Genomic DNA, 24,679 nt, shown 5'->3' on the forward strand with positions numbered 1-24,679 from the left:
TTGTTTCTGTCCTTGTACTTCTATAAAAAGGCAAGACTGTCAACAACAACTTTATTAAAATGTCTGAAAGTCAATGCAAGAAAAGAAAATACATACAGACAAAAAAGAAACACAGTCTTTATGTACAGGTGACATTGTTCTATAAGAAACATTTAGATAGCTACAAAAAATACATCAAAATAAGGTATTTTAAACAACAATATTACTGTGATAACCCTCTATCCTGGTATTCATTTCCTGTTGCAAAGGTTAGGGCTAACTCACAAATACCCACATCTAAGATTCGGTCACAGAAGACACTGACGTCTGTTATGCGCACTGTTGCTAATTCCAATGGAAGTCAAGAGTCAAGTAAATGCTGAAGGTGTTGCCCTACTTCTTGATGCTTATAGAAACTGGCTGAAGAAAAAGGAAACTAAACAGAGACCATTAAGCTACACTGAGCAAGACCTTAGTGATTTCAAAGATGTTTTACACACAATGCACACATTCTCCCCCTCCTCTCTCAGGGGAGGGGGGCAGGGTGAATTTTTAAAAAATGCTTCTCAATGTATTTTAAATCCTGGATAACACCATGTAAAACATGTGTCAGAGATAAAGGCAAAGTTGAAACTTTTGTTGAGGCATTAAAAAAATTAAAGTCTGTATCTCAATATAAACAGAAAAGACGTATTAAGAGATTAATGTTTGGGCTCAAAATTTCTTCAAACAGCAAAGCCTCCAAGAAGCTTACCAGTACTTTCAGCTGACATGTTTTGTTGTAATGCACTGGGCACCCATAGAGAACACCGATTTTAAATGTGCTAATCAATGGCTTTAAATCCTCATCAGCTTGCTCAGCAGTATGTGCATCCCAACTGCATCTGTCTCTATTGCTGTCTCTCAGATTTCTCTGCTTTCTCTGTGCCTCGTGGTTTACTCATGTCTGAATATGTTGGGAAGTTCAACAAAGAAGATGAGTATAATTCCAGTGCTCAGAACTAAAAAAACCTTCCCATGGCTCATATTCTACTAATCTCACTATGAATAGACTGCTTTGAGGTTTGCTGGCACTTTTGATCCTCAGTGCACTACAGGCATCCTATTCCTCTAGGCAACACTTCCCTTCAGGTAGGCCAGATGCTACTACTCAATGTCTTTCCCCATCCTCAGCTTTATACTTACCTAGTCTGGTGAATTTCTATATTTACTATACATGTGGTAGTCTGGACTTTGGTAGTTTACTTTTGGTTGATGTTGCTATGATTATGCCTATACTAAACAGTCTCGTCCCGCCTGGGTTTATGAAGTATTCTTGTATTTCTTCTATAATTCGGGGACCAGTATGTAACTCTTGCCTTCATTCAGTTTTGTGCCTCCTTCTCACAATGTTAGGTGGCTTTTTAAGAATCATACACTCTATTCCTGAAATGTTTTACAGAGGAAGACAGAGAATGTAGTAGGAGAGAGCCACTTGTTGGTCCCCAGCAGCTCAGCCCTGAAATAATCACACAGAAACTGTATTAATTAAATCACTGTTTGGCTCATTAGCTCTAGCTTCTTATTGGCTAACTCTTACATATTAATTTAATTCATTTCTATGAATCTGTGTATTGCCATGTGGCTGTGGCTTACCAGCTAAAGTTTCAGCATGTCTGTCTCCAGTGGCTCCATGGATTCTCTCTGACTCCTTTCTCCCAGCATTCAGTTTAGTCTTCCCCACCTAGCTCTGTTCTACCCTATCAGGCCAAGCCAGTTTCTTTATTCATTAACCAATAAAAGCAACACATAGACAGAAAGACATCCCAAACCATTTCCCCTTTTCTGTTTAAACAAAAAGAAAGGTTTTAACTTTAACATAGTAAAATTACATACAACAAAACAGGTATCAAGTAATAATTATAGTTACAATATTTAAAACTATAAGTTCTTCAACTCCATCAAAGACTCCAGAAGGATATATTATTAGCTAAGTAAACAGGAAGTACATTGTAAGCAACTTCCAAAACTCTAGAAATGACATCTTGCTGCCTGGACAATCACCCAAAGTTCTTCTGCACGATTAGGGCATCCATCTTCAACCTATAGGCCCATAGTATTCAGCAGACTTTTCCATGAATCAGGAAATTTCAAAGACAGTTCCACCTACATTGGTAGTTTGTCGGTCGCTTGCTCCTGTGTCCTGCAGAATGTCTAGCAGACTCTTTCGTATAGTAGGAACCCCAAAGGACCATCTCACCTTTAGGCAAGTTCAGCAGTCATTTCTCTGTGGTTCCTGAATGTCCAGTTCATCAAGCAGTCCAGGCAAGAGTAGTTTCTTGCCCAAATGGCTAACCAATGGCATAAGGAGCCTCTTCAGTGCCCGTCTTCCTCTTGAAGTAGATTAGTACTGCTAGGATCAGATGTGTCTCACTGTCATGTAAAGTCCCAAGTTCTTAAAATATTTTAAATGCCATATTCTGTAGTCTTTGAAAGATTTGAAGAATCCCTATCCATCTGAAATACATTTCTGTACATCTAGAAAATGTAACTGACTACAAGCTTGATTATTATAGATAATTATCTACTAAACTATATTTCTTAATTATACATTACATTTTTAAATAAACTACACAATCACAATACCTTAATCAAAAGCAGAAATACACATATAACAAAACTGACCTAAAACTTGTATCAATAAACGAAGATCCATACCAATGCAAAGTATCCATCTCTATAGCATATCCCCCTTTAAATATAAACAAACATTTATAAACAATATTTGGGAATCAGGGCGCATTGCCAAAGATGACTTCATGCTGATTGGGGGCACTGTTAATCAGGTCTTTCACGGTATATCCTATGTGCTAGTTTTATTTCAGTGAGCAGTTGGGCAAAGTAATTTTTTGAGGGATGTTCAAGGTGAATTTTCAGGAGGTTTTAGTCCATCAAGCCACATTAGCCTGGAAGGATTCCAGAGGTTCTCACACTCTGTGGAAACCAAAGAAGAACCTCTTTTTCCAAACCAACATATGCTTAGACTCAAATTTTGAAATCAAGATACCTTTGACATATATATGTTGGCTTGGCTTAGCAGTCCCCAGAATGAAATGTCTCTCTGCAGTCAAAAATTCAAAGAAAACAGAATAATATACATAATTCAAACTCTCTTTATTATCTTTACTCCATTAATCTATGACTAACTGTACTCTGTCTCTTTAAAGACTTTGTTGTGTTTTTTTAAAAAAACATCAATTCTTTTTATAGCACTCCATACTCTTTTTCTTCTCTCTCCCAAACCTATGTACATTTATCCAACACTGTGACCCATCTAGAGGTCTTTATTGTCTAAATCTGTCCTATTGTGTATCTGAAATTCTTTTGTCTTGAAGGAACTTTTAAAATGATAACCTGCTTGGTAGCAGAGCCTCTAGATGCTGGCTCTGCCTTTCTCCACTTTCAAAATGGTGGAGGTACCATTACTGCCAGCTCTGGGATCACCAGGTAGGAGCCATGCTCAGCATTTTAACTCTGAGAATGAGCATGCAGCACATAAACCCTTTTTATCTTAGTAATAGCCAGATATGCCATGCAGAACATTGTGCGGTCTGGAAATATCTCTGTGTATGGCAGCAGAAATCCACCATGCCCTCCTGCTTATGCACTCCTAGCAGTCCTGATCCAGTTGCCTGCCTAGGCAGGGGGCGCAGAGCTGTGGGCATCATCTCAGGTATTTTCCTAAGTGGGCATACAAGCACCCAGGCCCACAAACCCCATTCAAGTGCTCCAGAGCTGGACCTCCAGACAGAGACAAAATTTGCGCCAGTACCACAGTCCAGAAAGCCAGCATTTCAAAATAGCGTGGCTTTTTTTCTGCTACTGCTAAGTCAGGAAAACCTCTTTTAAAGGAACTGCTGCATGCCACCATCAAATAGCAAGAAGCTGTATTAAACTCTGTATTTTTGTGTCTATAATTCCTTTTCAAGCTCTCTCGGGTTTTTAAGTGGATTTAGTTGGCCAAGTGGGAACCAATTTGTAGTAGGGAGCCACTTATTGGTCCCCGACTCCTCAGCCCCAAAATAATCACACAGAAACTGTATTAATTAAATCGCTGTTTGGCCCATTATCTTTAGCTTCTTATTGGCTAACTCTTACATATTAATTTAACTGATTTCTATTAATCTGTGTATCACCAGGTGGCTGTGGCTTACCAGCTAAGGTTTCAGCATGTCTGTCTCCAGCAGTGGCTCCATGGCTTCTCTCTGACTCCACCTCCTTTCTCCCAGCATTCAGTTTAGTCTTCCCTGCCTAGCATTGTTCTACCCTATCAGGCCAAGCCAGTTTCTTTATTCATTAACCAATAAAAGCAACACATAGACAGAAGTACCTCCCACACCAAGAGAACTTTCCTGTCATCCCTGTAGCAAGTGTTGTTTCCCTTCAAACACCTGCACCAAGAGAAATCAGTTTTTTTGCCAAATAAAACCTATGAACAAACACTGTCAAAACAAGTTTTGTTTTTTTTGTTTTTTTTTGTTTGGTCCCAGGGAATATTTGCTGCCCCAGGGAATCCCACCCTTATCTGCCCAATGATGACCTCTCCCACAGACTTTAGCTGAAAATCTCATTTGTTTCCAGGTTGTCCAGGTATGTTAGTACTCACTGCTGCCTTTCCTGAGCAACACAGTTCTCCTTAGAACTTAGGCTAATTTGTTACTCTTCCATCTCAGCTCTATTTTAAAGTCCTGTGTTTTCAGTTTGTTCTACATCTTTATTATTGTAAGATAAGCAATAATATCCTTTAAGTCATTAGACTTAATTGTATAATTACATATGCTTACCTACATGGTATTGCACTTATTTTCTTCACAATTCCTTTTCCATTTCCTAAGCTGGAGCAAGTTTAATAACAAAACATTAATCAGCGTTAGATTATAGCCCACGGAATTACAATATGTACTATTTATAACATGGAAAAACCAAGTTCATAATGCAGAAACATGGAGCAGTAAGTCCCCACCTCATCCAGAGTCAGCAAAAAGCACACCACTTCTTTCCTACTCTTGTTATAAATGCAGTGCTTGAATCTTAATAAGAGAAAACAGACAAATCCATACTTAGGAAAATTCTCCACAACATATGACTACTACTCATTGAAAGTGACAAGGTCAAGAAGGAATGAAACACTGTCACAGATTGAAGAACACTAAAAAAAAACATAATTATAAATGGGACTTTTCTTCAACTTGTTCAATCCCACTGGACCAATTTTTCTCTGCCCATTGGGTCGCTGCAGTAGCTTATGGAATAGTCACTCAGAGGCTAATATATATTATATATAATTGTTTGGCCAATGGCTTAGATTTTTTTACTGGCTAACTATACCTATAAATTAACACCTTTTTACTGATCTGTGTTTTGCCACATGGCTATGGCATTACCTCTGTTCTGGTATCTTTCCTCTTGGGATGCTGCTGGCATCTCTCTTCTTTGGCAACAACAAGGCACCTCCTTGACCCTGCCTTTTTTTTTTCTCTCCCTATCTTTGTTTCGATTTCCCACCTAGGTATATTATGTCTGGCCATTGGCTGAAACAGCTTTACTTATCAATCAAAAGTAAAACACATAGTTACACCTTAGGAACGATAAGGACATCCCATATCATCTCCCATTTTCGGTCTAATTAAAAAGGAAGGTTTTAACTTTAACATTGTAAAATTATATAACAAAGCAGTTATCAAGGGAGAACCATATTAAAAATATTTATTCCATTTGTATTTAGCAAAATTTAATAAAATATTCTATCAACTGGTCTACCTTTGTGAGTTCAAGCTATATATCTAATTTATCCTCTATCATAACTAAGGAAAACTATAAGTATCTAGTCTTCAACTACATAAAAGACACAGAAGGATATAATATTACCTAAGTAAACAGGAAGTTGTAAGCAACTTCCAAAACTCTAGAATTGACAGAGATATCTTGCTGCCTAAACTATCACCTAAAGTTCTTCTGGAACGTTAGGGCATCCATCTTCAGCTTAGAGGTCCAGAGCATCTGGCAGTCTTTTTAGTGAAGCAGGAAATTTGAAGATCTGTTCTGCCTTGGATTGGCAATGTTCATCAGTTGTTTTCTTTTGCATCCTTTAGAATGTCTGGCAGTTTCCTCTGTGAAGCGGGAATCCTGAAGAACCATCTCATTTTATCTTGGCAAGTTTAGAAGTCACTCTTCTATGGGTCTTGTATGTCTAGCTCATACAGCATACCATCAAGAAGTCCAGGCAAGAGCAGTTTCTTGACCAAATGACTAGCTTTGTTAAATTGAAGGGAAGTACTGACCGGTTTTTGGTATCAACTTGACAGAAGCAAGAGTCACCAGGGAGGAAGAAACCTCAATTGAGGAAATGCCTCCATGAGATCCAGATGTAAGGCATTTTCTCAATTAGTGAACAATGGTGGAGAGCCCAGTTCATTAATTATGTAAAACATATTCTTTGAGTGACAGATTTCAGAATGGACTATCTAAAATGAAGTTTTGAATACCAACTCTTCTGCACTATTAATGACTTTCTACCTACAGGAAGTTAAAAAGTCCATCTTTTCTTACAATTTCTATGTAATTAATTATAAGGACTATTGTATGTCATCCCCAAACCCCAAATGATTAAAGTTTCAAAAAAGGAAATAAACATAGTTGAACAAATGCTTTTGTCATATGATAGGGCATCTCTTGGGTATATTCCCAAGAGTGGTATTGCTGGATCCAGGGGTAGGTTGATCCCGAATTTCCTGAGAAACCGAAACACTGATTTCCACAGTGGTTGCACAAGATTGCATTCCCACCAGCAATGGATGAGGGTACCCCTTCCTCCACAGCCTCTCCAGCACAGGCTATCATTGGTGTTTTTGACTTTAGCCATTCTGACAGGTGTAAGATGACATCTCAAAGTTGTTTTGATTTGCATTTCCCTGATTGCTAAGGAAGTTGAGCACGACCTTAAGTGTCTTTTGGCCATTTGAAGTTCTTCTGTTGAGAATTCTCTGTTCAGTTCAGTGCCCCATTTTTTAATTGGGTTAATTAGCATTTTAAAGCCTAGTTTCTCGAGTTCTCTATATATTTTGGAGATCAGACCTTTGTCTGTTGCGGGGTTGGTGAAGATCTTCTCCCAGTCAGTAGGTTGCCTTTTTGTCTTAGTGACAGTGTCCTTTGCTTTACAGAAGCTTCTCAGTTTTAGTAGGTCCCATTTATTCAATGTTGCCCTTAATGTCTGTGCTGCTGGGGTTATACATAGGAAGCGATCTCCTGTGCCCATGCCCTATCATATGACAAAAGCATTTGTTCAACTATGTTCATAGCAGTATTATTTGTAATAGCCAGAACCTGGAAACAACCTAGATGCCCTTCAATGGAAGAATGGATGAAGAAAGTATGGAATATATACACATTAGAGTACTACACTGCGGTAAAAAAACAAAGACTTCTCGAATTTGCATGCAAATGGATGGAAATAGAAAACACTATCCTGAGTGAGGTATCCCAGACCCAAAAAGATGAACATGGGATGTACTCACTCATAATTGGTTTCTAGCCATAAATAAGGGTCACGGAGTCTACAATTGGTGAACCTAAAGAAACTAAATAAGAAGGTGAACCCAAGGAAAAACATATAGTTATCCTCTTGGCTATGGGAAGTAGACAAAATTACCGGGGAGAAAATTGGGATCTTGGGGGTGGGGTGGGATGGGGGTAAGGGGAGATGGGGAGAGAAAAGTTAGAAGGGAAGGAGGGGGGAACTTGGGGAAACAGGAGGATTGGGATAAAGGAAGGTTGGACAGGGGCGCACGGAACCACAATTCTTAGTTAAGGGAGCCACTTTAAGGTTGGCAAGAGACTTGACCCTAGAGTGGCTCCCAGGAGCCCATGGTGATGTCCCCAGTTAGTCCCTTGGGCAGCTGAGGATAGGCAACCTGAAATGACCCTATCCTATAGCAATACTGACGAATATCTTGCATACCACCATAGAACCTTCATCTGGTGATGGATGGAGATAGAGACAGAGACCCACACTGGAGCAACGGACTGAGCTTCCAAGGTCCCAATGAGGAGCGGAAGGAGGGAGAAGATGAGCAAGGAAGTCGGGACCACGAGGGGCGCACCCACCCACTGAGACAAGGGGGCTGATCTATTGGGAGCTCTCCAAGGCCAGCTGGACTGGGATTGAAAAAGCATGGGATAAAACCGGACTCTCTGAACATGGCAAACAATGAGGGCTGATGAGAATCCAAGGACAATGGCACAGGGTTTTGACCCTATTTCATGTTCTGGCTTTGTGGGAGCCTAGCCAGTTTGGTTGTTCACCTTCCTGGACATGGATGGAGGGGGGAGGACCTTGGACTTTCCACAGGGCAGGGAACCCTGACTGCTCTTTGGACTGGAGAGGGAGGGGGAGAGGAGTTTGGGAAGAGGGGGAGAAGAGTGGGAGGAGGGGGAGGGAAATGGGAGGCTGGGAAGAGGTGGATACTTTTTTTTCCTTTTCTCAATAAAAAAAGGAAATAAAAATTCTTAAGTTACTGAAAAATCAAAGTCTAGTATTTCTATTGTAGAGTAATGTACATTTCATTCTTACCTAGAAGTTATAAAAAATGGTTTTTTAAATATAAAATAATGATCAACTTACTTTACAATGAGAAACTAATGGTGCATCTGGTTTGTTTTATTTTGTTTTTGTAAGAAAAGATGGACTTTTAACTTTCAATAAAGGAGCTAAAAGTATACAATGGAAGAAAGAAAGCACCTTCAACAAATGGTGCTGGCACAACTGGATGTCAATCTGTAGAAGATAGATCCATATCTATCACCATGCACAAAACTCAAGTCCAAATGGATCAAAGACCTCAATATCAATCTGAACACACTGAACCTTATAGAAGAGAAGTTGGGAAGTACTTTACAACATATGGCACAGGAGATCACTTCCTATGTATAACCCCAGCAGCACAGACATTAAGGGCAACATTGAATAAATGGGACCTCCTGAATATTGAGATTTTATTTTTCTGTGGAGCTGAGAGGTGTCTTTCTGAGCCCTTGTTCCATAGCATCAGTACAGATATTAAACAGGAGGTTCCCATAAAGAGCCTGTATGAGGACCTGTCCAAGATACAAATATGTTTTCCCACATCATATTAGCAAACTCAAGACCATATTTTAAAAAGGGAGAGATGCAGGGCTTGGGAATAGTTCTTATAAAGATGCTTTAAACATCAAAAGTAATATTTGAAAATTATGTAAACATTATGCATTTATATATTAATCTACAACTGAAAAAAGGACAAACAAATGACAATGCTTGTTCTGTAGGCTTGATGAGAGCTACTGAATGCCAGATCCCTCTGAATACACTCTGCTGAAGGCCAGTGTAGCTGCCAACCAATCTCAGTGATGTGGCTACTTAAACAATACCAATAGCTTTGCATCCAAGCCGAAGCTTAAGTAGGTGTATTTAAATATGTCACAGAAATATGTCATTTTCTTAATGCTTTTGGCACTTTTCTCCATTTGATTTGACCTTATACAAGGTACAAGCAATCTCTTATGGCTATTTTTTTTCTAAAAGGATAGGAATTAACATAACTTTTAAAACTACAGTGTAAAAAAAAAAACTACATTTCCTATTAAGACTTCAGCATTATTTTCTATTTAATCAAAATTGAGTCTATTCATTTAAAAAAAACGATATATTAGACCAAGGCAAGCTAAGCATAAAAGCAGCAGATTTTGTGGTGTAGGAAGATCTTCTTTCTATGTGTTGTTTTTATTGGTTGAATAAAGAAGCTGCCTTGGCCTCTTGATAGGTCAGCCCTTAGGTGGGTGGAGAGACAGAAAAGAATTCTTGGAAGAAGAGCAGAGTCAGGCAGACACCATGGCTCTCCTCTCCAAGACGGACACTGATTAGACTCATGCTGGTAAGCCATAGTCAAGTGGCAATACACATTAATGGAGATGGGTTAAACTAATATGTAAGAGTTAGTCAATAAGAGGTTAGAACTAATGGGCCAGGCAGTGTTTAAATGAATACAGTTTCCATGTAATTATTTCGGGTAAAGCTAGCCAGGCGGCGGGAAGCAGCCCACTGCTCCTTTTACAACAATTTTGTATTATTTTATATGATGTGATTTGTAAAGCAAATTTTTCTCATAAATAAGCAACTACATTTAAACATCTTTTTTTTATAAAGAACACAATTGTTTTTTTCTCTTCAGAATGAAATTTGAGCTTTCATTTCCTCTCTCTTCATTTTACTTTGTATTTTCTTCTTGAATACCGAGCAGGAATGGGGATAATCAGAATCTGAATATAATGATGACATCTGCAAAGAGGAGTTGCTCAGAGCAGGGGACCAGAACCCAGGGAGATGTAAAAGAGTATCTATGCAGGAGTCTATTAGGAGGTAGAGACTCAGGCAGGTAAGAAGAGCATTGTGGGGAGAAAGCCAGTCAAATATGCTACAATAGGACCTAAGTAAGGTGAAATGAACTAGGAGATAGTGGTGGTGTAGCATGGAGACTCAGATCCCAAGCATGATGGGAGATCTATGCAGTATTTGGAGGCAGTTGCTGACAAACAAAGTCAATAAGGAATCAACACAGTATTCATATCAAATTAACCTTAAACAGGTTATCAAACCATAAAAAGCTAAGAAGGACAAACACTCAGTCAGCAGCCCTGTATGGGGTATCAAAACCCAGGTAAAAAAAACAAAGTTATCATCAAGAAGGCATGGGCATACAGTGACAGAGTGTGTGGTGAATGAAGAGGATACATACAACAAGGGATGCTCTGGCATGAAATCAAGGCCCACGCAGAGGAAAGAAAACATTCAAATATAAAGAAAAGGCCAACATGAAGAAAACCAGAGGGGAGACAGGAAAACAAAGGCAGAGAGTAGCGGGGACTGATCTGTGAATAAACAGGGAAAAGAAGGTATACAGAGAAGGACTGGTGGGCTGAATAGCTTGTGTCTTAACCAGTTCTAGCAGGCTGAGGCAAGTTTGTCTTCAGTAAAGGAGTAACAACAAAAATTTGGATGAAATGTTACATCCAAAAGGACTAAGGAAAGACACCAAGAAAACAAAACAAAGAAAAAGAGGTCCTCACTGCAAACTAAAAGAGTTAAAATTACAGGTGTTTTTTAAGCCCTCTTGGACATTCATCAAGAACAACCACCTGTGACTGCAGGTCGAGGGAACCCAACATTCTTTTCCAGCTTCCAAGTATACCTACATACACATGCACATAAGCAAAGATTTTTAAGAGCAATTAAAGTGGTATAACACTTCCCTATGTGTACAAGGCCCTAGTCAATTCCCACCACCTCAAAACTCAAAACAAAACAATCCTTACAACAGAACTATTTAGAATTTTGACTATAGTGATTGTGGATAAATTTACAATGAAGACTGGTAGTACGTAAGAGACAAATTCTGTGAATGTCAGTTTTCTAGTTGTAATACTGTACTGTGGTTAATCAAAATGTTACCATCACTGGACACTGGGTAAAGGGTGGATAAGTTCTCTACATATTTATAACAACTCCAATAAAATCTACAGTCATCTTAGAATAAAAAGTTATTCTTTTTTAAGAAATAAAAAGATCATCTTTCTACTTCATTTATTTCTATGATTCCTAGAATTCTATATTATAATAAAATACAAAGTTTATCGAGTCTGATACTAATAAGAAATTAAGTACTGACATAAATAGGGCAAGGAAAAACTCATTCTTCAATAAGAATTCTAATGTGATAATGAAGATAAAACCACTTTGGGAAATATAATGTAGCCATTAGAGTATCATGCAATATAGGATGGAGACACACTCCTTAGATGTACCTTACTATAGTGGTGATAATTTCGGAGCAAAGGTACATTAAATAGTTCCAGTGAATCTCCCCTACAATAACACTATGGTTTTAAGATTCATTGTCCAAAGTCCCATATGTTAAAGATGTGGTCCCCAACTTACGTTACTAGTAGAAAGTGGCAGTAATTTTATAATGTGAGGCCTTTGTGAGGTGTTAGGTCATTGGGAATAATCACTTGAAGGTGACTGTTTGGGCAATACAAAATCTTTTTTTAAAAGTCTATTTCCATAAGACAAATGGCAACAATGACACATTGTCTTAGTCAGTGCTCTACTGCTATGAAAAGAACCATGACCATAGGATATCTTAAAAGGGAAAGCATTTAATTAATGGGGCTTGCTTATAGTTTCAGAGGTATAGTCCATTCTCAGCATGACAACACATGGGCAGACATGGTACTAGAGAAGGATCTGAGAGTTCCACACCCAGATCTGCAGGAAGGAAAAAGAGAGACAGCCTCCAGACCTGGCTTGAACTTCTGAAACACCAAAGTCCAGCTCCAGTGACACTCTTTCTCCAACAAGGCCACACCTCCTAATCCCTTCAAACAAAATCACTTCCTGGTGACCAAGCATTTGAATCTATGATCTTATTCAAAACACCATAGACATCAAATGTATTAGCAATATTCTACTCTTAAAATGAGCTGTCTCATCTATAGATGCATCTAATATAAGGTTTTGTCTCACCTGGCCAGTTCTTTAATTAAGTTGGCAATGCGTCTTTTGTCTTCAAGACATAAATCTTTCAGTGATGCACTCTTCATTCCTTCCTTGCAGAAATCCTAGAATAAAACACTTCTTGTTATTTTTTTTTTTTTACTAAAAACAATTGTTAAGTACTTTTTGAGAAAGAATGCTCGGGTGACATTGGAAGACACTGAGAATATCTGACACTGTAGTCAAGACTGTTTTAAGACATGAAGGCATTCTAGGAGACAGTAGCTGTAGATCTTTAAAAAATCAGAATTCGGAAGGGACAGATCTAAGAAGACTTGGAATTTACCCCTAGTGTTTATCACATGCTAAGAATGTGATAAGTATTTTTTACCTGTTATTTCATATTATTTTAATAGCAGTGCAATTAGGCAGGCATTGTTTCAGTTCTTTAAGAGTATCCAGATTGGCCAAGGTTATAACAGCCACATAGCAGAATGGGGTACAAAGATGGGCTGTGGTCTTAAACACTATGCTATGATGTGGGAGGTCCTTCTGTCTATATGTTTCTTTTATTGGTTAATGAATTAAAAAATGGCTTGGCCTATAGAATGTGAGGAGGAAGGTGGAGTTAGGGAGAAGCCATGGGTCCTCTGCCTGAGACAGATGCTGAAAACTTTTGCAGGTAAGTCACAGCCATTATTACCATAATAACAGAAATGGGTTAGTTTAGGATATGATTTTATCCAGAAATATGCTTAAGCTATTGGCCAAACAGTATTACAAATAATATGGTTTTCTGAATGGTTATTTTGTGGCTGGGCAGCTGGGAACCAACAAGCAACCCTCCGTACAACAATGCTACTGTGGTTTTTGTAGTAGAGTGGGTTTTCTCCAGTACTGTAACAACTTCAGAGGGGTCTTTAAACCCATGAAATTCAAGGAATCACTGGAGAACCCAGAATTCTTGGTGCTACACATAGTTACAGGTAGTCGTTATTCACCATGTGGTTACTGAGATTTGAAACTGGGACCTCTGAAATAGCAGCCAGCGCTCTGAAACGCTGGCCATCTCTCCAGTTAAGTTTCCTGGTTAAAATGATTGAACAAGTGGTGACATGTTAGTAAAAGAAACTTTACATCGGTAAGAGAAGTTTAAAAGTTCCATATACAGCATCAAGGATTCTCACGAATAGACTGAAAAGCAAAACACTTAATTCTATAATAGATATTGTATGGGTGTTTATATAAAGTTCCAAACATATAAAACCAAACATTGCTGAAAAATAAAAATACACTGCTTTATGTAGGACAGGGTTCTGAAAACTAACACCTGAAAGACAAAATTAGCTTACTATATATGTTTGTAAATGAAAATTTATTTTAAAAAAACAACAAAAACCCACTAAGTAAATCATTTACAGAGTCCCTAAGATTATTTTCATACCACAGGGGTAAAGTTGCATAATTGAGATGGATTATTTTGGTCTGTAAGTCAAAGAACCAAGTCAGTAAGTGGTATTCCTCCACAGACTCTGCTTGAAGTTCCTGCTTAACTTCCTGTTCTGTTTTCCCTTTTTTGGGACTATGACCTGGAAGTGTGTGCTAAATAAGCCATTTCTTCCCCACGTTGCTTTTGGTCAGAGTGTTTAAACACAGCTACAGAATAAAATAGGAAACTATGCAAATGAAACAATACGACAGCTGGAAGAAGCGTAACTAGCTAATGGCTTTCATTTATGCCTTTCTGGGTGCGCTGCAGTGCTCATACCAGCATCAACTAACAGCAGAAACACGGCAATGCACCATTTCTACTCCTAAAGCCATCTGAAAAGATACATTGTTCACCACCAAATCCTGTTCACTGCCAGACAATCATTAGTAATACATATCAAAAATGTCTGCATGACATTAGGAATTGTAAAACACTTTCTCCAACTAGTCTGACCATAAATGTTTGGGCTATTTTGGGCTTTGGGGGGTAATAGTCACTATAGCTACTCTGTGATTCTACAAAAGCAGTCATAGACAATACCTCAAAACATAAGCCTACCCAGGGGTTAAAAAAAATTGTATTTACAAAACAAGCTGTTGTATAGCTGCCTCCTTCAAAATGAAGCCCTATTTTTGAGGGACTGAAGAAGCTTAAGTCTTCCAAGGCTCAGGAAGTGCACCTCACAAAGTCCTACTGCTCCCAAAATTCTAAGAGCAGGACACAGTACCTGAGGAGAGAGCTGCTGCCTACAAGTTGAGGAGGGACCTCCAGGGCATAACTGTTCTGAGTTGTCACCCATAGTGAGGTACATTTTGGTGATATAGCTGCCTTGGAATTTTGCATGCTCTTGTAAGTCATCCCAGTAAACTCACTGATTCACCAAGCTAGACTGAGTCTGTTGGTCTTGTCTTATCTAGGATAGATAACAGATTGATCAATTTCCCCCCAGAAAATGTCACACACCATAAGAAAGAAGATTCCGCCCATGAACCCAAGATTACAAACACTAATGTTAAACTTTGATTGAGGAAAGAAAATTTAACAATAGTTATAGCATTACAATAAAGTGAATTTCATTTGAAATACAGCAGTTAAGACAAGTGGAAAAAGACATACGCCAAAGGAATGTGCAGATACCATTATGAAGACAAAGAAAAGGGCAAAACTAGTCAATGGTCTATAAAAAGCAAGAACTGTTGGCAGGGGAAGTAGTTCAGTAGACAAAGAATGTTGGCACTGTAAAAGTCAGGAGCCCCCAAGTCACATAACTAGGCAGGCAATGGTGGCCACCTCTATTCCCAGCAGTTGGGAAGCAAAGACAGAGGATCCCCTGAGAAAACTGGCTAGCTAGATTAAGCCAGATTTGGCTATATCTGGGTTCAACATAATATCCTGCCTCAAAAACAAAGTAGAGAGGAACTGAGGAAGAAACTTGGTGTCAAGTTCAGGCCTTCATACACACAAATATGAATACATGGATAGGCACAACATATGTATATGCAAAAAAGATGACAAAAAATAAAAGAATAATAAAGAAAGATGAGCTGGAGAGATGGGTCAATGGTTAAGAATGCTTTGTGTTCTTGCAGAAGACCTGGGATCAATTCCCGCCACACACAGGATGACTCACAACCATCTGTAACTCCAGTTCCAATGGATCCCATGTCCTCTTCTGGGCTCCTTTGCACTAGTCAAACATATGTGCAGGCAAAACACTCACACACATAAAATAAAATAAATCTGTGATACATCCAGAGTTTTACTGCAATCCCAGTATTGGGGGGGGCAGAGGCAAGAAAATAATGAGCTCAAGATCAGACTCAGTTACACAACAAATTCAAAGCCTAATTCATATATTTGAGACACTGGTTCAAAACAAAACAAAGCAAAAATGTTTAGCTTTGTTATTCTAAAATACAGAACAAAACAAACTCTAAAAAATTTTAATGACATTATTTTCTAAGTCAAAGTCATAAAAATGTAGACTGATTTTCCTAATGTAAGCTTCATTCTAATATGAAAATATCATCCATCAACTAATAAATTTTGAGAAATAAAAACACAAACAATACCTAACCATAAAAATAGTGAATTTAACTTACTCATGAATGCCAGAAAAGAGGAACATGGAAAATTTAAACCTTTTGAGACACAGTAAGATAATATATTTTCTTGGCAAAGACTTAGAGCACATCTGTTATACATTTTAGAGCAAAACTCTCAAGAAGTCCAGATACTTTATGTTGATACTTAGCACTATCAAGGGCCACAAAAGGTTTGTGTCTTCTACAGGCCATCTTTTAAAGGTTTTTGAGTCTTATTGAGCATTATGTATAAAAACCAACAAGCTCAGGAGACGGCTTAGTCAGTAAAGTGCTTGTATCTTAAGCATGAGCATCTGAGTTCAAATGAGGACAGAGTAGCACTTGCCTGTAACTTTGCAACTAAAGGGGGCTGTAAAGGATGGAGACTGACCAGGGCGAGCACTGGGTTCAGTAAGAGACCTGTGTTATAAACAAAAGACAACCCCATTCCACCCCACCTCATCTCACTCCACCCCCAAAAAACCAACAAAGGAGTGTTAGAGGGGTAGAGGATGAGGAGGGTACCTAACTTTGGTTTCCACACATGCACACACACATGTACACATGTTCACACCCACCACTACCCCCCACCCCAACTCATGCACACGTATATGTACACACACACACAGAAAAATAAATATAAAAAAAGATCACTGACCTGTTCAGCTACCAAATCTCCTGCACCTTTTAAAGATTCCATGGAAGCATCAGTCACCCTGGAAGCCTTAACTTTAACATCAACTTTTGGATTTATCAACTTGAGTCTTGATCTTGTATTTCCTTCTGTGGATATTCCTAAGAATGTTCATTAAACAAGACTTCAGATTTGATCTTAATCTTTTCAGCTTCCCCACATTCCCCATTAACCCTCTCTTGGTATCATGTACTTTATGGGACCTGATGAGAAAAAATTTATAAATTTCAATTTAAAGCGCACGTGTGTGTGTGCTTGTGTGCACACAATCACAAAAGGTTACTTATAGAAAATTCAGTAATTCAGTTAGGTACTGGAAGGATTTTTAGATCACATTAAAAGCAATAAGTTACAACATACTGAGATGACATGGGACATCAAGGAACCAGACGGTTTTTACCCTGAGTACCTTCAATGATTCTGCTTGATTACTCATCCAACTGAACAATCAGTGAGCATAAAGACTTGTATTTAATCTGGACCAAATTTTCATATTTTCTTTTGAGATATGAGATGTAAATTTTCAAAAAGAATCTCTTTTCTTTAATAAATGACACATTGTATAAACCATAAATGCTGACTTGCCCAGCCAGACCCTAAAAAGAACCAATATTCAAATCTTTTTTTTTCTTTTTGGTTTTTCGAGACAGGGTTTCTCTGTGGTTTTGGAGCCTGTCCTGGAACTAGCTCTTGTAGACCAGGCTGGTCTCGAACTCACAGAGATCTGCCTGCCTCTGCCTCCCAAGTGCTGGGATTAAAGGCATGCGGCACCACCGCCCGGCTAGTGAAAACCAATATTCAAATCTTAAGAAGTTATAGTCAAATATTCACTAACACTTGTTTTTTAAATTTGTTTTTAATTATATAGAAATGAATTGTTCCATATCCAATTGCACATACAAGGTTGTTATCCCAATATTTAATTTTCTCCTAACAATTAAGAAACAAGGGAAGTTTCAAGAACTTTAATGTAGATGTCATACCTGGAACATAAACTACTGATTGTTCTTCATCAGAAACTAGGGAGGAGAACATAAAGGAAAATACTTTAAAACATCATGAAATATCCATGCATATCTGTAATAAATCTTCATCTATTTTGAACTGAGAAGTTATAACTTACTTAAAAAGAAAACTAGAAAAATAATGAGTATTTCATAAAAGTTCAACTTTGGATAGTCATAACCGTATGTGTAGAGAAGACACTGGAAGCCATGGTTCATGCATCTTTCCTTCACACCTATTCCCAAATAGGATACTTTTGGGATATATGTTTTGCTATTATGTTGTTTTCCTTTTATGAAAAAGGGAGTTAAGCACCACTGAGGAACTGACAGTTATTTTAGGCAGAAAGAATAAATAATTCCAAGACAGGCATTAGCTGTGAAGATCAAACAATGTTTCAGGGCAAATCAACCATGCAAACACAAAGGCAGTATTTATTCTTCTGTAATACATTCGGGAAATGTCCCAAGAAGCCCTACTATAGAAGACATGGGAAAAATTTTAGAACAAAAAAAGAACTATTTTGAATTTCAAAAGGCCTATAGCAAATATATATGTTTATATATACATATATAAACTTTTCTTCTGATAGTTTGTTTTCTGTTGCAAATATGTATATATATGAGTATATATTTTCATGTGCATGCAAATGTATATACACATATATTTGCTACAGATGTGTATATACATATATATATATATGTATATGTTTATAAATATATACATTTGCTAGAGAAAAAGAAACATCACAAAAAAGCTTTCTTTCTAGAGGATCCTATCAGGAACTCTGCCTAAATCCAGATACACCTATATAAACCTACAATTTGATAACATTCCAGGCAAGAAGCATATAAACAATTTTCTATCCAAACTATCTAGGAAATTTCAATTTTTTAGTTTATAAAAAGATTTCTAGATACCACAGTTATTAACCACAGTTGTGTGAAAAAATGGTATAGCGGGTTCCATAACATATCTATAAGGTCAACATGAAGGTTAATTCCGAAGTCAGGATCATACAGAAGGTCCAGATTAAGCTCTATGGGCTACTAAAAGAACCCAACCTACTGAACAGGGGAAACAGATTTTATAGGGAGGAGGAGTTGGGGGCAGGAGAAGCACCAAAATACACGCTGTATATGTATAAAATTATAATTTAATAATAAAGTAAATAGATACATATTTTAGCTCAGTATCAATCCTAGAAAGGGAATCTTTTTCCAGGGAACACTATCAGAATTGCCTAACAATATGATAGGTTTGGTGATGCAAGCCTATAACTCCAGCTACTAGGGAGGCTGAGCAGGTAGAGACCAAGATCTGCCTGGACTACAAAATGAGTTTAAGGACAGTCTGAATTAGGACCCTGTCTCCAAGGAGGAGAGGGTGGGGATATGAGCTGGGTGAGGACTGGGACTGTAGAAGGCTTACCTGGCATGAGCAAGGCCCTAAGTTCTATCATCCACAGTAACAGAAAAGCAGGAACTCTCAGATGCCACCCACTGCCTGAGCTACTGGGTGTTTTCTTCTGCAGCACAAGTACACGTGCTATCACAACTCTGAGATTTGGGTTGACTGGCTAGGTGGTAGTACAGACCTATAATCCCAGTACTCAGGGGAAGAAGGCAGAAGATTAAGAGATCAAAGCCAGCCTCCACTACATGAAACCTTGTCTCAAATAAAGAAATACCTACAAATAGACGTTCACTGAATAATAAACACTCATAAATTTTCAATTTCATCAAGCAATGTGGATGAGGTCTGACAGTATTGGAGAACTAGAATTACGACTATTCCAAAGAAACCAACTTTGACTTCACCATAACCAATCTCAAATAGCTCTATGAAATGAAATGGTATGGTCTCCTGAGCAACAGAAACCATTTTTTTTTTACTTTATATACTCTAAGATTAACACACAGACTTTATACACAGTGGGCACTTGATAAATGTGTGATGTTTGAAATGTACTTGACAAAAACAAAAATAGGGGAAAAAATTCAAGACAATGTTACAAAACATGCTCCATAGAGCAGTGCTTTTAATTATAAGCTAGATGCAGGGTGTTCTCCAAAGATGTACTGGAAAACACATTATATTTTCTAGGTCATTCACCAAAAGCATGCTCACAACTGGAAGAGAAAAACCTGAGTCTAGAACTGGGAGCCTACTCAGTTTCAGAAGCTCAAACAAGCATTCCCCCTCTCTCCTCCTTCTTCAATCCTGACACTTCTACCATTCTTACTCTCAGCTAATAATGTTCCCTATTTCCTTAAGAATACAAACTGTAAAGACCTTCCCAATTTTCCCTTCTTGCTACAGAAGAAGTGTTCATGCACTGATCTAAAGGAAATGGAGCCCTTACACACACACACACACACACACACACACACACAATTACTTTTTCCCTTTTCTCCCAAGGATATTGCTGCTGATGTTTTTGATCCTCCTTCTGTTTAAGCTACCATAATTTTTTCTATTAAGTATTCCTACTAGTATCTAAAGATGTACTACTCTTTTAATTTTTTAAAAAAAGGAAAATAAATTCCTTAACCCTGCATCCCCTCCAACTACTGTACTACATACCCCTTTACAGCCAAACTTCTCAGAAGAGACATCCACAGTCTCCAATTCCTCCCCTCCTAATTAGTCATGAACCTATTCAATCAAGCTTTGATTCTACCAATCCAATAAAGCTAAACTAAAACCCATATTGGTAAACTTATCAATTAATTCATAAGCTTCTTTGGATTTGATCTATCAGTAGCATTTGATATAAATGACCACTCCTTAAAATTTGAATGTGAGACACCACACTCATAAATTCCTCTGCTTTCCTAACAATTCCTGCTCCTTCCCCTCAACTTCTCCTAGACTAACCATTCCTCATCACTTTGGAGATCCCAGGGCCCCCAATTTAGAGGGTTTTTTTCTTCCCTTATTTTACTGATGATCTTGATTCTCCTATCTTTAAGTACTATAAGTTGATTTCTACCAAATTAATCATTAAATCAAGCATATCTGCTAAATTTAACACTGATAGATACATAAAAGATACCAGATTCAGTTAAATCCACTACTGAAGCTCTTACTTACATCTCAAAGGCCACCCATCAGCTTTCCCATACTCCTAGCTGCCCAAAATGTGGAGATATTCTTGACTTTTATTTCCTATCTCACATTTGGGAAATTCTGTTGTCTTAACTTTTAACATATACCTACAGCCCAACAACTTCTGCAAAACAATGGCACATAAATCCAAATCACCATTTCTCTCACCAGGATTGCAGCCATTGCCTCCAAATTGCTCTCTCATTTCCAATCAGAACTCATCAACATTCTACTTTTTTGTTGTTGATGATTTTGTGTGTGTGTGTGTGTGTGTGTTTTGTTTTGCTTTGTTTTGTTTTTTTCAAGACAGGGTTTTTTGTGAAATAGTCCTACCTGTCCTGGAACTTACTTTGTAGACCACTCTGGCTGACCTTGAACTCACAGAGATTCACCTGCCTCTTCCTCCTGAGTGCTGGGATTAAAGATGTGAGCCAACACTGCCTGGCAACATTCTACTTTTTAAACAGAGGCCAGAATAAACATTTTAAAACTTTGTGTTGTTCCTATTTAGAATAAACATCCAAGTATGTACAAGGTCTATAATGCTCAAGAACTGATCCCTCCACCCTAACTCTCTCCTCATTTCTTGATACACTTACCATTCACTCCTAGCATCCATGAATCTGTTAAATGACTACAAAAGCTCCTATGTTAGAGCTGGTGTACTTATGGTTTCTTTGACTACATAGCTTTTCCTCCAAGCCTTCATACTTACTCATTATCTTTAAGCCTTTGGCCATATATCACTGTTTGACTGAGGCCTTCATTGCCTAACCACATAGGGACTTAAACTGCGCAATTCTCTCCAACTGTGATTCCTCTGCTCATCCTTGGCCTTTTCCTACTTTATTTTTCTCTGAAGGATCTACTATTAATAGATGCATGCATTTTATTTATTCATAGCCTTATCCCATCTCTTTAAAATGTTAACACCAAAAAAGATGATTTTCATGCTGTATATTCAATTTTGTATGCATTTCCAAACAAAAAGAATAACTAGTATTTACTAAGCCATCTAAAAGGAATAAAATTGATACTTATTTTTGAGGCATGAGTCCAACAACTCTAAATATTAATTTCAAAAACATTTTTAAAAATAGCATTGGAAGTTGTCTCTTCCAATAACATAAAACAACCTATTGTCTCATTAAAAACTCAAATATTTAACTTATATAAACTCTCCCAACAAAGCTATACTGTTTAGAAAGGTCAAACAGACAAAGGGTATACCAAATATATATTAAAACTGCATGCCAGATTATTTATATATTTTGTTAGCTAGAAGTAATTAAACAAGAATTTCTTCAAGTTACAAAATATTCTTGATGATGATAACAATCTACCTATATCCCCAGAAAGAAAGTAGTCATTGGAAGTCAGGGCAGAAGTGGTATAGAGGAACAAGTATGTGAAATAAATAAGCTAAGTAGGGCTGGAAAGATGGCTCAGAGGTTAAGAGCACTGACTGCTCTTCCAGAGGTCCTGAGTTCAATCCCCAGCAACCACATGGTGGCTCACAGCCATCTGTAATGAGATCTGGTGCCCTCTTCTGGCCAGCAAGCATACAGATAGACAGAACACTGTGTATATAATAAATAAATACATTTTTAAAAAAATAAAATAAATAAGCTAAATATTGCTTACTGTTCTCTAATGCTTTGAATACTATATCATTTGCCACCAACACAGGTATATGTAATTATTATTTACTACAAAGGTTTTGAGGTCAATTAGGCTTAAGTCAATGTAAAGTCTCAATCTATTTTTATTTGAAAATTCAATGACAGAGATGATAATTATTGCAATGTTTTGGGCCACTCCTTTATAGTTTACTTTATTTATATTGTTATTAAGTCTGTTAATCCAGCAAGAGCACATTAGTCATTGAATTTAGATACTGAAGAAAGAGTATCCACTTCTAACACTACTATGAACTATGTGGATTAGTAGGCGATGTTCTTCTGTGTCTGTATTGTTTTTATTCTCTAACGGATAAAGCTGCTTCAGCCAATGGCTTAGCAGAGTAAAGCCAGGTGGTAAATGTGAACAGAGATATAGAAACAAAGTGGCAGAGTCAGAGAGATGCCACACAGCTGCTGAAAGAGACAGATGTCAGAATGCCAAAACCTTACAGGTAGGTGAGTCTAGTGGTGATGCACAGATTAATAGAAATGGGTTAATTTAAGAAATAAAGAGTTAGCCAGGAATGTGCCTAAGCAATTGTTCAAGCATGTTATAATTAATATAGTTTCTGTGTGATTTTTTGGGGTCTGAATGGCCAGGAATGAAAGAGCAGTCTCTGTTTACAAAATGGCACCCACCACCTGAGGCAGCCTCTTGGTAGCTGCAATTTTTTTTTTCCAGATAGTTAGGCTCTGTTTGCTGGTAACAAGCAAAGGCATGGCTCCATTAAAAGAAATCTTCCTGGCTCAGCATTAACAAAAAAAAAAAAAAAAAAAAAAAAAAAAGAAAAAAGAAAAAAAAAAAACTGTGAGGCCGGCTTCCTGGTTTGGGCTGGCAGCCATGAACTGGCTTTCGGGAGGTCCTGCACTTAAATTGTGTTTGTGAGCAGCATGCTACAAATTGTTTAATGGTCACAAAGACCTGCTGTGTCCCTGAAGCTGGGGTGATAAGCATGCCTCCATAATGTTGGACTGGGAAGAGCCAACAGGCAGGGCCATGGAATTGGTCCTAGCCATGCCCAACAAGCACTTAAAAAAAAAGAGGAAGGTACTTATGGTCAGAAAATGATTGCAGCTATGCAATAAAGACAGATTCAGACAAAAAAAAAAAGAGACTCCTAAATGGGTTACAGTATAGGTTAATGTACATGGGCTTATGAGAGAGAAGAAAGAGTACAGAAAGTCATAGATTAAAGAAGTAATGATAATTAAATATTAAAAGGTAATAGAGTAAAACAAAGTAAGTCATGTAAAGATGGAAAACACACAGAGTCTGGATTATGTATATTATTGCATTTTATTTACATTTTTGACTGCAGAGAGACATTTTTTCTGGGGGCTGCTAAGTTAAATCAACATAAAGGTATCTTGACCTCAAAATTTGGGTCTACGGATATGTTGCTTTGGAAAAGAGGTTCTGCTTTTGTTTCCACAGAACATGAGAACCTGTGGATTCCTTCCAGGCTTATGTGGTTTTATAAAACAATACCCCCAAAAGGTCTCTATGAACCATAAAAGCACTTTGCCCAACAAACAGCAGGAAGCAGTTTGGAGAAATCAATGCCCAAATTCACAAAATGATTATTTGTAAATGTTTGTTTTCATTTAAAGGTGGTTGATTATAAATGGCTAAGTACCCACAGTCAATCTCTTTCTTAAAAAAGCGGAGGGGGGGGATATGATATAAAGATGAATATTTAGCATTGGTATGGATCTTGGTTTATTGACACAGATTTAAGGTCGATTTATTATAGTGTGTGTATTTCTGCTCATTTAAGGTATTGTGTTTGTGAAGCTCATTTAAAAATGTATAGTTAAGAAATAAAGACTAATGATAGTGATTTATAATAGTCAAACTTGTAGTCAAGTTAGTTAGGTTTTCTAGATATATAGAGATATATTTAAATTAGATAGGTAATCTTCAATACTTCAAAGACCTACAGAATATGGCATTTAAAATGTTTTAAGAACTTAAGACTTTTCTCAACAGTGAGACATGTCTGCTTCTGGCAGCATCAATTACTTCAAGAGAAAGATGAACATCGAAGAGTTTCCTTATGGACTTTG

The 24,679-nt window shown here is 37.6% G+C and overlaps 1 protein-coding gene across 2 annotated transcripts in view; it reads right to left on the reverse strand.

The window, feature by feature from the left end:
- The window catches only part of LOC121453471 (protein hinderin-like), a 248,738-nt gene that overhangs the window by 220,585 nt on the left and 3,474 nt on the right, over positions 1-24,679 (reverse strand). For both annotated transcript variants that reach the window (XM_041660275.1, XM_041660274.1), the window contains exons 2-4: positions 17,798-17,833; positions 16,779-16,915; positions 12,575-12,669 (exon numbers count right to left, since the gene is read on the reverse strand). In XM_041660275.1, the coding sequence (XP_041516209.1) occupies positions 12,575-12,669; positions 16,779-16,915; positions 17,798-17,833 (268 nt within the window). The remainder of the gene's footprint in view (positions 1-12,574; positions 12,670-16,778; positions 16,916-17,797; positions 17,834-24,679) is intronic.

This window comes from Microtus oregoni, unplaced genomic scaffold (genome assembly GCF_018167655.1).
Source record: "Microtus oregoni isolate MIOR12 unplaced genomic scaffold, Mior012 000011F_ref0000422, whole genome shotgun sequence".
Taxonomy (NCBI): Eukaryota; Metazoa; Chordata; class Mammalia; order Rodentia; family Cricetidae; genus Microtus; species Microtus oregoni.